This window comes from Vespula pensylvanica, chromosome 6 (genome assembly GCF_014466175.1).
Source record: "Vespula pensylvanica isolate Volc-1 chromosome 6, ASM1446617v1, whole genome shotgun sequence".
Taxonomy (NCBI): Eukaryota; Metazoa; Arthropoda; class Insecta; order Hymenoptera; family Vespidae; genus Vespula; species Vespula pensylvanica.
In genome coordinates, this window is record NC_057690.1 from 6413091 (window position 1) to 6424607 (window position 11517).

An 11517-nucleotide genomic window follows, 5' to 3' on the forward strand; every position below is an offset into this window, starting at 1 on the left:
GCGTCTGCGCAGATCAAATCATGCTTGATAAAAGAAAAGAGAAAACAAGTAATAAAGATTTTTTATTTGTGCGACATCTATAATTTTAAGTTATATCCGATTTCTTTTTTCTTATCGTTTTATTTGGCGGCATCTACTACTTCAATCATTTCCGCTCGATTTTTTAATACGGATAACAATAGAAATGGTGAATATATTTTTCTTTGTTGACATATATTTATACGCTTTGATAAGGATCATGAGATTATTAGTTAATGAGCAGATAAGAATAAAACATACGCCTGCGCATAATAATCATCTCAGAATCGTTCAAATTTTTTTATTCATTACCGTAGTAATTGATAAGAATTTCAGTCCCATTGCTATTAATATTACAAGCTTATTACCATGACTTCCAATGATGAGAAATTGTCAAAGGTATTGTTGCTGTATATTCTTTCAGTTTTAGTATATACTTAAAAAAATAATAATTAAAAAATATGTTTACGTATGTTTACAATATTATATCATCATATTTTTATCAAATTTAATGTTATAGGAGCATCCTCGAAATCTTATACCTGAATTATGTCAGCAATTTTATCATTTAGGATGGGTTACTGGTACCGGTGGGGGTATATCCATCAAGCACGAGTTTGTAAATCTGTAATATTTATTATTAACTGTGAGATAAAAATATAAAAATAAAATAGAAATTTTACCATTATTTCAGAGACAAAATCTATATAGCTCCATCAGGTGTACAAAAAGAACGAATAAATGCAGATGATATATTTGTTCAAGATATAAATGGAAAAGATTTAGAACTACCTCCAGCTGAGAAAAAATTGAAAAAATCACAATGTACTCCACTATTTATGTGTGCATATCTTAGAAGAAATGCTAATGCAGTCATTCATACTCATTCTAAAGTCGCTTTGATGGTTACTTTATTGTGGCCTGGAAAAGAATTTCGAGTCACTCATCTTGAAATGATTAAAGGTATATATCTTCTTACAAAATATACTTCTTACAAGATCATTCCCATATAGCAATGAATGAATGTATTCATTAGTCAAATATATTTCTTCATAGGTATAAGAAATCAAAAGCTAGGAAGAGCTTATCGTTATGACGAAGAGTTAGTGGTACCTATAATAGAAAATACACCTTTTGAAGAAGATTTAAGAGAAGAATTAGATAAAGCAATCATTGAATATCCAGAAACTTGTGCAGTTTTAGTACGTAGACATGGTGTTTATGTTTGGGGTGATACTTGGCAACAAGCTAAAACAATGTAAGTTACGTTTACTTCATATACATACTTTTGTAAAGTACATAGCGAAACCTATAAATAATATTTTTTATGGGATTTGTAGGACTGAATGTTATGATTATTTATTTGATGTTGCCATACAAATGAAACAGTGTGGTCTAAATCCCATGGCAACTCCAGCAGAGTATGAACTTCATTATCAAACTAATGAATTAAAAATATAATTTTTGATAAATCTTTATCCCTCTGCAAATTAAAAATACTATAAAATAATAAGAGGAGGCAAATAATCGTTTTAATAATTATTGAAATTTGTGAACATATTATTTGTATCACAATGTAAAAATATTTTGTATATATATATATAAATTATTTTAATTATCTATATCATATGGTTTGAATTGTGTTCTAATCTTTTTTGCTAATTCACTTTCTTCATTCTTATCCAATTGACAATCCCTCCAATCTGATCTATGATTAACATCTAATATTCTATCGCATGCCAATACTTCTCTACCAAAGTGTAATGGAAAATCCTTCTTAATTCTATAGTACAATGATTGCCCATCAGGTAACTCTACATAAAAGTACAGAATACCAGGTTTTGCAATTTGTTGCAAGTCTGTGTGATGTGGAAGTTCATCAATTTTGAAATTATTACATTCTGCTATTTCCTGTTCAACATAAAAATTTACTTTAGATAAAATCAAAATTACTATATAATAAGAACAATAATAATATACCTCAAACATTTCTTTAACTACAGATGATTGATTTTTGTGAATTGGAACAGCTTGTAATTGACAGTGAGATGTTTTATAATTTCTCTCAAAAAATACTGGTACTCGATTTTTACTTGCAAAATACTTTGTTATTGCCTCTTTATATAGTTTCATTTCTTTTAAAATATTTGGCGGTAAAACTGATAAACTCTGATGATGTGTTATCGGCGAAATTAACATATGGTCTTCAACCAATCCACCTCTAGCAAGTGCTACATAAACTTCTGTACCAACAGCAATTACTAAGTGCTTAGATACTTCAGGACTAGATAAACAAAACCAACATTTTGTTTGATCAAATTCTGTCTTAAGCTTCTTGTAAGAATAATCTGAATTTTTCGAACGTTTGTTAGATTTAAATTCCATGTCATAAAAAAATTGTGTAGTTTTTGTTTCCACTGGTTCATCATGTAACAGGTATTTTGAATAAGGACTAGATGTTTCATCTGTCGTTTTCATAACTAATTCAGATAATCTTATTCTGTCTATAGGAGTCAAGTTCAAAGCATACAGCCATTTCTTCTTTTCATTATTTCCTACCGATCCAAGAGCAATAAATCTAGTTGCAATTTCAATACCACTTTCATCTTGACTATGATTTCTAAGGAAACAATTAATTTTTTATTAATATAATTCTATTATTATTATAATTTTATCCAAAACTGATCCAGTTATTTATATATTATACTCACCTATAAGGTGGTCTTTCATAATGAATATTTTCTAATGCTGAAATATGATATCTTGGCTTTATTTGAGCAGCCAACCAAGCTATTAATTCAGATCCTTGAAATTTGATATCAGGTTTATTTGGATCTAAATCGGTAATGCCTTTAGGCCATGGCGAGGATAATAATATATCTATTCCTCGAAAACTTGGTTGACCTTTCAAACAAGAATTTTTTATAGATATAACATCATTCTTTTGGAAACAGATTGCTTTGGATTCAGTTGTATTATTTTCAATGCCACTAATATATGCAATTTTTAATCCTGATGTTGCAATATATAAACCTCTTCTACCAAGGTAAGTTAAATTTTGACAAATTTCATATCCATCTATATCAGGGTAATATTGTAAATCTGTTTCCCTATTTGGACCAATAATATATGTTGGAACAGAAATATTTCTCATACCATTTTTGTATGGTTCAAGCTCTATATTATTTTCACCAAAGAAGTTTCCAACACATAATAGAAAGTCGAATGGTCCATTTTTTTTGTTAATATTTTCAATTTTCGTAAATAGAAATTTAAAATGTCCTTCTACATCACCACAGCTAAGTATCTTTTGTTTATCTGTCATTTCTTACAATTCAGAAATTATTTATTATTATTATTATTATTTACTTTTATGGTATATATTTAAGATATCATCGTCGTAGTTTTTCTCAACAGATTAAAGTGCTGGCTTTATTACAATGTTCACAATAAAAAATATAGGTTATATGCAAGACATAGACTAAAAAGTATCTATAACCACTAATTCTTCATGATGAGAATTCTCTCTCTATGCCGAATTTCTCTTTTTATAAGTTGTCTTTATCCCACTGTGCTTATCCTATGGCCAAGTATCATTATTTATAATAATATTCATGTATGTAAAGTGGACATGGTGCCAATGTACTCAACTACTGATTTGGCGGTTGAAATTCGAATGTATTCTATTTAAACAATAACTTGATTTAAATAATACTGCATTTATTTAAATATTACGTAACTATTAATAAACTTGAAATATAAAATAATTTTAAATTGATGTTTCATTAGATGTAAATTTTAAACTAGATGAAGACGTACTAACCGATTATGTAAACAACAAACATATGGATGACTTTGATAGTTATTTGATCAGTTTTCTGTTAAATTCTAATCAGTCATCATTCACTATAACTGATAAATAAAATTGTAATATTCAAAAGTAACAACCGCCACGTAACATAATTGATATCACTTTTAGTGTAACATATATATATATATATATATATATCACGTTTCATATAGTATGCATTTAATTGCAAGTAATATCAAGTTAATAGCTGCATTTAAAAGTAATTTTTAATTAACAGAACTACTGCATCTTGCCAATGTCCTTCTTAGGGATAGATTCAATTCAACTGATTGTGAAATCCACAAATAAAAACACTGTGATTGGTCGAGCACTGAGCTAATAAAAAAATTATGTTTTAGCGATTATCGCGATTATAGCGCCGTCACGCCATATTCATGCAGAACTCTTGCTCTGTATTTTATACCATATTACACTATATAATATAAAATCAATCAACGTCATAATTTTAATAACGGCTGAATGCAATAAGTCTGACATTATTATCTTTTTTAGCAAATTTCCATGTTGTATCTTCTCATAATTTTTGTAAAAAATGTTATTACAAATAGAATAAGAATTTGTAATAAAACATATCGATAAAAAATTGTATCGTATTATAAACGCTTCCGGATGTATATTATACGGTTATGATGCATCGTTAAAATTGTACTCTAGTGTGATCTGTATTGACATTATGCATTAACTACCGTTTTATTAAATTATTATACTTTATATAAAAAAAAATGGGAGATGACTGCAACGTAACAATAAAAGAGACATTCCAAGAACCTCGAAAACGATTTTGGCTGGTAAGAGTTTAAGTTATATAAATAATAGTTTTCTGAATCTTTGTTGACATAACCTTCGATATTGTTGAGAATGATAACACAGTCATTGATATGATGCAAGTATGATTTTATCAGTTTAAATATCGCTCTAGAGATCTTGTATTTTTATAGATAACTTCAGTTCGCTGAAATGCATAGAAAAGGATTTTATACTATTTGTAATTATTCAGAATGTCTTATTGTTTATTTAGTTTTACTACAATACTTGTAATTATTCATTTTAATTCGTTTATCAGTTATTCATTTATAATTTGGTGATTCTATAATGAATCATTAAAATATTTTATAAATAATTTTTAATATTTTATTATAGAGATCAAGAAAACGACCAAAGAGTGATGTGGTCAGTGTTAACTCCATGGATATATCTATAGAATCGGATGCTGGAAAAAAGAAAAAACGACGTAGAATTACAGAAGTAGCCAGTAGTATATTTTCTTCTAGCACTTTGAGTATAAAAGTTGGAAACACTCTTCATAGATCATTTAGCATTCAACAAAATACAGATGATTTTTCATTTACTGATGAAGATGCACATACTAATACAATAAAAAAAAAGTAAATAGAATTTTGCTATTTAATCTTGTTAAATATTATATTTCTTATGTATCATATAAATTATATTCTTAAGTATTATCTATCTGAAACTTTTATAGACGGAGAAACAGTTCAAGTGGTACAAATAATTTTACACTTAGAAGTTGGTTGCTAGATATAGCAAATGCAAATATTAAAGAGACATTAAATAGCACTTTAGGTCAAAAAGAAGTAAAAAGACAAGAGGCTATTTATGAATTATGTTGTGGAGAAAACTTACTTCTTGATGAACTGACCATTCTTCGTGATCATTATTATGAACCATTGATATCTAGTAATATATTCAGTCCAGATGAAATACGTACACTTTTTAGCGACCTTACAAATCTTATTGAAATTCACAGTAATTTACGAGATGAATTAATCAATCTACGAGATTGTTCAGGATTTACAGACAATGTAGGTGCTACAATATTCAATTGGGTTAGTATTTTAATATAGTTTATATTATTCTTTTTTATCAAATAAAAAATTATAAACATACATATTTCCTATATTAAATTATACAAAAAAGTTATTAATAATATGATTGAATAATAAAATCTGCATTTACAATTGTTACAGCTACCAAAATTAACAGAACCTTATCTAGAAAGATGTAGAACACAAGTATGGGCAAGACATTTACTTGAAGAAAAGAAAGCAACTAATAAACGTTTTCAGGTATTTTTAAAAAGAAGATTAGGATCACCTCATTCTCTTGACTTATGGGCTTACTTAGACGTACCACGATCAAGAATAGTTAAATATCCTTTGTTAATAAAGGAAATATTAAGACATACTACTGTTGATCATTCAGATCAAATTCCTTTAAAGGAATCAATTAATAAACTCACAGAATTACTTCAGAACATTGATAAAGCTATGGGAAAAGCTGAATGTAAATTAGCTCAAACAAAAATCAATATAAAAAATGAATATGATTTAACTGAATGTATCAATAATGCTACAGAATTGATTACAGAAGGACAATTAAAAGACCCAAGAGGAATGGTAAGCTAATTCTATGCAATATAAATTAAACCTGCAAAACTATATGTTCTATATATAAAGAAATAAATTGTAATTTTCATATTTTACTTTTATAAAAAAAAAAAAAGCAATTCTAATCGTACTAATTATATTTCAGAAACTTCATTGCTTTCTTTTCGATACGTGTTTTGCTATGACACGTTCTACAAGACGTATACCTAAAAAATATAATTTATCTTCTCCTGTTATACCAAGAGAGCAAATATCATTATATGCTGAACAGAAGAATTGTACAGATTTTGGCTTCAAAATAGGTGATTACTTTCTCGTATCAGAAGATAAACATGGTAAACGGCATTGGACTGACGCATGCAATAAAATTATTAATTCTTTAAATACTAAAGAAAATAATGGAAATGAAAATAAACCGAATTTAATACTGCCAACACCTAATCGGTCTATACGAAAATCAGGAAATAGTACATATGAAAACTTTACCTTTTCCTTAAAAAAAAATGTTTTAAAACAAAAACATAATAGTATTTCTTTTGATAAATAATATAAAATTATAACTACAATTGCACACTACATACAAATAAGTCTTTTACAATTATTTTATTTTAATACAAGTAATTGTTTTTATGTAATTTTAATGTGTACTTTAAACACTTGTATAATAGTATTAAATGTATATTTACATGGAAAATACTGCTACAAGTACTTACATTAGTACTTATAATTTTTCAATTCAAACTGATGTATGTATTTTATATTAAATTACTTGTGAATTGTTTTGTGATAGAATCATTCCACTATTCTGTATTAATATAATATCAATTATGATTATAAACACGTAATAATTAGATGTTTATTTAATATAGATAAACAAATATTTATTTAAGACAAAAAAAAATTTAGATTATTTATAATTATTAAAATCTCCTAAGTTTCTTTATTATATATATATATATATAAATATTTCAAAACTATTTTATATTATAAATAATATAGAATAAGATATGTACATGTTTTTATAAAAATATATGTACAATTATATATTTTTGTACTTCTGTAAAGAGTAGTAAGGAAAACATTATGAAATTGTTCATTTTTGAATGAATAATTGATTTTAAGATTTTGTAGGTTTCATTGAATTTCCATCAGGATAACGTTTTTTAAAAGCTTTAATCAATTGTGGATCAATCAAATGTACTCCATCTACTTGATTACCAAGTGTGATCCAATTAGGTTGTACATTATGTGGACGACCAAATAATTCAATTTTTCTTGTCCCAGGACTCATGCGTTCAATGATACCATAAATCTCATCTGGTTTATGACTAGTTGCACGAACTTCTGCTACAATAACATCACTATCTAATCCTCTATTAATACGTGGATTTCCTTTCATACCTACTAAACAATGTTCTTTTCCATGATTCAACCAATGACCTGTTCTTCCAGTCCTTATGATTCTTTGTAATTGATTTGTTTTTACCCAAATAATTTCATCAACTCTTTCATAACCCCATAATTGAAGACATTCTCTACCTAATTCCATTGCTCTTCCTGTTACCCATAAAAATAAAAGCCCTTCATCTTGAAGTGCAGGTATTCCTAATTGCCTCATTTCATCATCTGACATTGTACCATATGGTAATTCCATATGAATATCCCATGGTGGATCAGCCATAATAACAGCAAATTTGCCGAGAACCGTCATATCTAGATATCGTAAATCACATTGTATCCATTGTGGTGGATAAAGAGTTAACTCACTACCTACACTACTCGCACAACTAGTGCTACTACCATTTTTATTATCAACGTTTAATGTCTTATTAATTGTAGTATTGTTAATACTATCAGAATCATTTGGTTCTTTTGTTTGTGCAGTAGGGCCATCTACTTCATAATGGACATATCTATAAAATATATGCAATATAAATTACAAAAACTTTGAAGTGAATATGATAAACATTAAAACCATGTTTATGAAATTTATAAAAAAATATATACGTATATAAATAAACGTAGAATGAGTTCTTACTTGCATGTATCCATATGAAAACAAGTATTGAGAAAACTACAATCACCTAATGATTCATCTGTGTGACTTTGTATAATTTTTTTGAAATGTAATTTTTTACATTTTTCTGCAAAGCCTGGCCCACCATTTAATTTGGCACAATCTACTCTTGTTCCATGTGGACAGAATTCCATAACTTGTGCACCACCTTGAGAACGAAATCGCTCAGCTAATGATTTTTCTTTAGATGTTTGTTTTGACAGAAGATCCAAGATTTGTTCTCCTACTTTTTTACTTTCTTTTTCTCTTATTGTGGGCATTGAGATTAGTGACATTATATCTTCTGTATTTTTTTTATCTATTTTCATCTGTTTCTCTGAAGGTATATAATCATTTAATTCAGATGCGGATGTCTCTGCACTCTCAGGATTTTCTGTATCATCAGATTGAGAGAGACATGATGATTGTGATTCTGCGACAGAGAGAACTGTATATCCAAAAACTTCATTTTCTGTGACTTCTTTAATTCTAAAATAACATTTATAGACATAACTTGCAATTAATACATAAATGTATTCAAAAAAGATGATACAAAAACTCACTAACTTAATAATATCTTGTGCAGCTAACTTCTCTAAAATTTTATGAATATCCGAGGAAGACACATCAGCATTAAGATTTTTACGAAGTTGATCTATTATTTCTGCAGATGTAATTGGCAGATTTGGTAAAGATTCGTGCAATATACAAAGAATATCCCTTTCATATTCATTATGGTCAGATTTTATTAAAGATGTATTGGAATCTAAAGAACAAAATTATATTTTGAAAATATATCTATATACTGTTGTAATAAAAAAAAAAAAAAGATAAGTTTTTTACCACCAGGAAGAGGTGAATCAGCGGTTGAGGTAGATGGTATGGAGGAAGTAAGAGTAAATAATTCATGTCTCTCTCTTTTCCGTTTTTGCAATTTTTCACGCAAACTATTCCTTTTGATTTTAATTGCTTGTATTTCTTCAAAAGCATCTGACATCTTTCATTCGAAAATTCTAAATATATAATATAATAAATTTTCATTTTAATAATTTACTTATACTATATATTGTATTGTATACAAACTATACAAGTATATATAAAGATATATATGAAGTGATATACTTACTGAAAATATATTAAAGTTTAAAAACTTGCATTACAATAAGATGTTTACTTTAATATTAAGTATATTTTATCCATATAGGTACGAAAATATTGTAACAGTTCTTAATGTTTATGGTTATCGATGTTATATACGGAATACTTAATCTAATGTATTTGTTACTTATTATACCATATTGATATAATGCATACTAATAATTTTTTATCAACGAAATATTGTTTAAAAATTAACAAATTAACAGAATACCGCATTCATGCAGTTCATCACCATTCGCTCGAAGCGTATGTGACTTTAGCGACAGGTATGGACAAAATATGAACTACAAGTGCACGCGGAGACACTCACCGCATTGCTTATTATATCAATCTATAAGTTGACCAGCTTATATCCCGTTGTGCACATAATATAATGATCAAATTAGTTTGAGTTAGAATAGATAATACTAATAGGATATAAACACATATTTCTAATTCTCTCACATTTATATCTTTCTTTAATGATGGTGTGCATGTGTAGTAACCTGTGATAAATACGATACTAAACATTTATTTCATAATATAAATGCATAAAGGATAATAAATAAAATATACTTAACATTTACTTCATTAAAGTCAAATGAATCAAACTAAAATTTAAAATCAAATAAAATCTCAATCACGTTCAATGCCTTTTGGAGAAAAGCGTGAAAAATTGATAGTACCATGCACGAGATCTATTTATCTCGATTCGCACGCAATTCCATTGATATTCTAAAACAGAAAAATAAGAAAAAAAAAGGTCATTAAATTGTTAACATAAGAAATAATTGTAGAAATTATTTAGCAAATGTTTAAAATAAAAATTCGCACTAAGATGATGAAGTTCGTTTATGTCGAAGAACGAATTCGCATTCAAAATTTAATTATCTTGAAATATTAAAGTAAAATTACTTTATATTTAACGTACATTCTGAACTATATAATATTTAAACAAATATACTATTAAAAATAGTAATTTGTTATATTCAAATTTATTTGTCTGTGGAAATATGACTATAAATTTAAAATGTAATCAATTGAACGTTTAATTGAACTTAGACAAACGAGAGATATTGTAAAAATATAGTAATATACAGCCATTCGCCCGGTAATACTTGCGTTTTATAATTATATGTATAACTTAGTTACAGATTTTAAATATAATTAAGACATAGATTACGATATTTCGCAAGTATTACCGACCCAGGTCCCACCGCGTGGAGGTAGCTGCATCTGGGGACCCACGGGCTAAAGACTCTACTTTTTAATATAAATTATTTTGGAAGTTATTATATAAAATCATTATTATGACATATTTAATAATAATTATTATAATTTTAGAAAATTATAATTATAATTAGAAAAAAGAAACAAAATCAATCGCGAAACGAATCAAAAATTTTTTTCTAATCGATCATGACTAGATGAAAACTTATGAATTCGTTTGATACCGACCTACCTACCCGGTTAAGAATAGAGCCCTTTATGGAATTCTATTCCCAATAAACTAATGTGAAACCTTGCTGCACACGATGCTGAAATCCTGTGAACATAAAAAATCTAAACCATATATTTAAACAAGAAGCAATCGAAGTAATATACGAATTTCATATGATAAAGTAGCGGTCACCTGTGAACATAAAATGTCAAAAACATTTAATAATTAAACAAGTAGCAATCAAAATAATATGCGAATTTCATATTTCCTATAATAAATCATCATTTATAATCACCTGTGAATATAAAACATCAAAAATATTTTATAATTAAACAAGTAGCAATCGAAATAATGTGCGACTTCTACTTAAATTTGCATTGTGCTCTTTACAGTCACCTGTGAACATAAAACATTAAAAACACTTTGTAATTAAACAAGAAGTAATCGAAATAATGTGCGAATTTTATATAATAAATTAGCATTCTGCTGTTCACAGTCACCTGTGAACATAAAGTATTAAAAACATTTTATAATTAGACAAGAAACAATCAAAATCAATATGCGTATTTTATATAATAAACAAATA

The 11517-nt window shown here is 27.2% G+C and overlaps 4 protein-coding genes across 7 annotated transcripts; 2 read left to right on the plus strand and 2 right to left on the minus strand.

Annotated features, from left to right (window-relative positions):
• The first annotated feature begins 13 nt into the window (after positions 1-13).
• Positions 14-1531, plus strand: LOC122629807 (methylthioribulose-1-phosphate dehydratase). Of its 2 annotated transcripts, none has more exons than XM_043813611.1 (5): positions 14-187; positions 539-633; positions 713-981; positions 1075-1276; positions 1359-1531. In XM_043813611.1, the coding sequence occupies exons 1-5, from the start codon at positions 185-187 to the stop codon at positions 1477-1479; spliced, it is 690 nt and encodes a 229-aa protein (XP_043669546.1). In that variant the 5' UTR covers positions 14-184; the 3' UTR covers positions 1480-1531. The 2 variants fall into 2 exon arrangements, with proteins under 2 accessions (XP_043669546.1, XP_043669545.1); XM_043813610.1 differs by lacking the exon at positions 14-187 and adding an exon at positions 275-417.
• Positions 305-4081, minus strand: LOC122629805 (CWF19-like protein 1). Of its 2 annotated transcripts, XM_043813606.1 has the most exons (7): positions 3842-4081; positions 2730-3701; positions 1999-2638; positions 1014-1929; positions 702-939; positions 561-643; positions 305-454 (listed from the first exon to the last, which is right to left on the minus strand). In XM_043813606.1, the coding sequence occupies exons 2-4, from the start codon at positions 3341-3343 to the stop codon at positions 1630-1632; spliced, it is 1554 nt and encodes a 517-aa protein (XP_043669541.1). In that variant the 5' UTR covers positions 3344-3701; positions 3842-4081; the 3' UTR covers positions 305-454; positions 561-643; positions 702-939; positions 1014-1629. The 2 variants fall into 2 exon arrangements, with proteins under 2 accessions (XP_043669541.1, XP_043669542.1); XM_043813607.1 differs by lacking the exons at positions 305-454; positions 561-643 and having other exon boundaries at positions 757-939; positions 1014-1131; positions 1854-1929.
• Positions 4082-4275: 194 nt separating this feature from the next.
• LOC122629806 (rho guanine nucleotide exchange factor 3-like) lies at positions 4276-7118 on the plus strand. 2 transcript variants are annotated; one of them, XM_043813608.1, is made up of 5 exons: positions 4276-4677; positions 5030-5274; positions 5373-5736; positions 5878-6306; positions 6443-7117. In XM_043813608.1, exons 1-5 carry the CDS (start codon positions 4612-4614, stop codon positions 6842-6844), a joined length of 1506 nt encoding a protein of 501 aa, XP_043669543.1. In that variant the 5' UTR covers positions 4276-4611; the 3' UTR covers positions 6845-7117. The 2 variants fall into 2 exon arrangements, with proteins under 2 accessions (XP_043669543.1, XP_043669544.1); XM_043813609.1 differs by lacking the exon at positions 4276-4677 and adding an exon at positions 4769-4923 and having other exon boundaries at positions 6443-7118.
• Positions 7119-7224: 106 nt separating this feature from the next.
• Positions 7225-9868, minus strand: LOC122629804 (N6-adenosine-methyltransferase subunit METTL3). The gene is made up of 5 exons (XM_043813604.1): positions 9480-9868; positions 9197-9366; positions 8921-9119; positions 8336-8842; positions 7225-8210 (listed from the first exon to the last, which is right to left on the minus strand). The coding sequence occupies exons 2-5, from the start codon at positions 9348-9350 to the stop codon at positions 7415-7417; spliced, it is 1656 nt and encodes a 551-aa protein (XP_043669539.1). The 5' UTR covers positions 9351-9366; positions 9480-9868; the 3' UTR covers positions 7225-7414.
• Between the last annotated feature and the right edge of the window lie 1649 nt (positions 9869-11517).

Bases quoted from the DNA above. Each gene is read 5' to 3' on its own strand.
- LOC122629807 (XM_043813610.1), top strand. From the start codon at position 388: ATGACTTCCAATGATGAGAAATTGTCAAAG. The intron at 634-712 runs GTTTGTAAATCT...CCATTATTTCAG, and splicing joins GGTATATCCATCAAGCACGA to AGACAAAATCTATATAGCTC. The intron at 1,277-1,358 runs GTAAGTTACGTT...TGGGATTTGTAG, and splicing joins TGGCAACAAGCTAAAACAAT to GACTGAATGTTATGATTATT.
- LOC122629805 (XM_043813606.1), bottom strand. From the start codon at position 3,343: ATGACAGATAAACAAAAGATACTTAGCTGTGGTGATGTAGAAGGACAT. The intron at 2,639-2,729 runs GTGAGTATAATA...TTGTTTCCTTAG, and splicing joins TATGAAAGACCACCTTATAG to AAATCATAGTCAAGATGAAA. The intron at 1,930-1,998 runs GTATATTATTAT...TATGTTGAACAG, and splicing joins TAGTTAAAGAAATGTTTGAG to GAAATAGCAGAATGTAATAA.
- LOC122629806 (XM_043813608.1), top strand. From the start codon at position 4,612: ATGGGAGATGACTGCAACGTAACAATAAAAGAGACATTCCAAGAACCT. The intron at 5,275-5,372 runs GTAAATAGAATT...AAACTTTTATAG, and splicing joins ACTAATACAATAAAAAAAAA to ACGGAGAAACAGTTCAAGTG. The intron at 5,737-5,877 runs GTTAGTATTTTA...CAATTGTTACAG, and splicing joins GTGCTACAATATTCAATTGG to CTACCAAAATTAACAGAACC.
- LOC122629804 (XM_043813604.1), bottom strand. From the start codon at position 9,350: ATGTCAGATGCTTTTGAAGAAATACAAGCAATTAAAATCAAAAGGAAT. The intron at 8,843-8,920 runs GTTAGTGAGTTT...ATGTTATTTTAG, and splicing joins GCTGCACAAGATATTATTAA to AATTAAAGAAGTCACAGAAA. The intron at 8,211-8,335 runs GTAAGAACTCAT...TATATTTTATAG, and splicing joins TTTCATATGGATACATGCAA to ATATGTCCATTATGAAGTAG.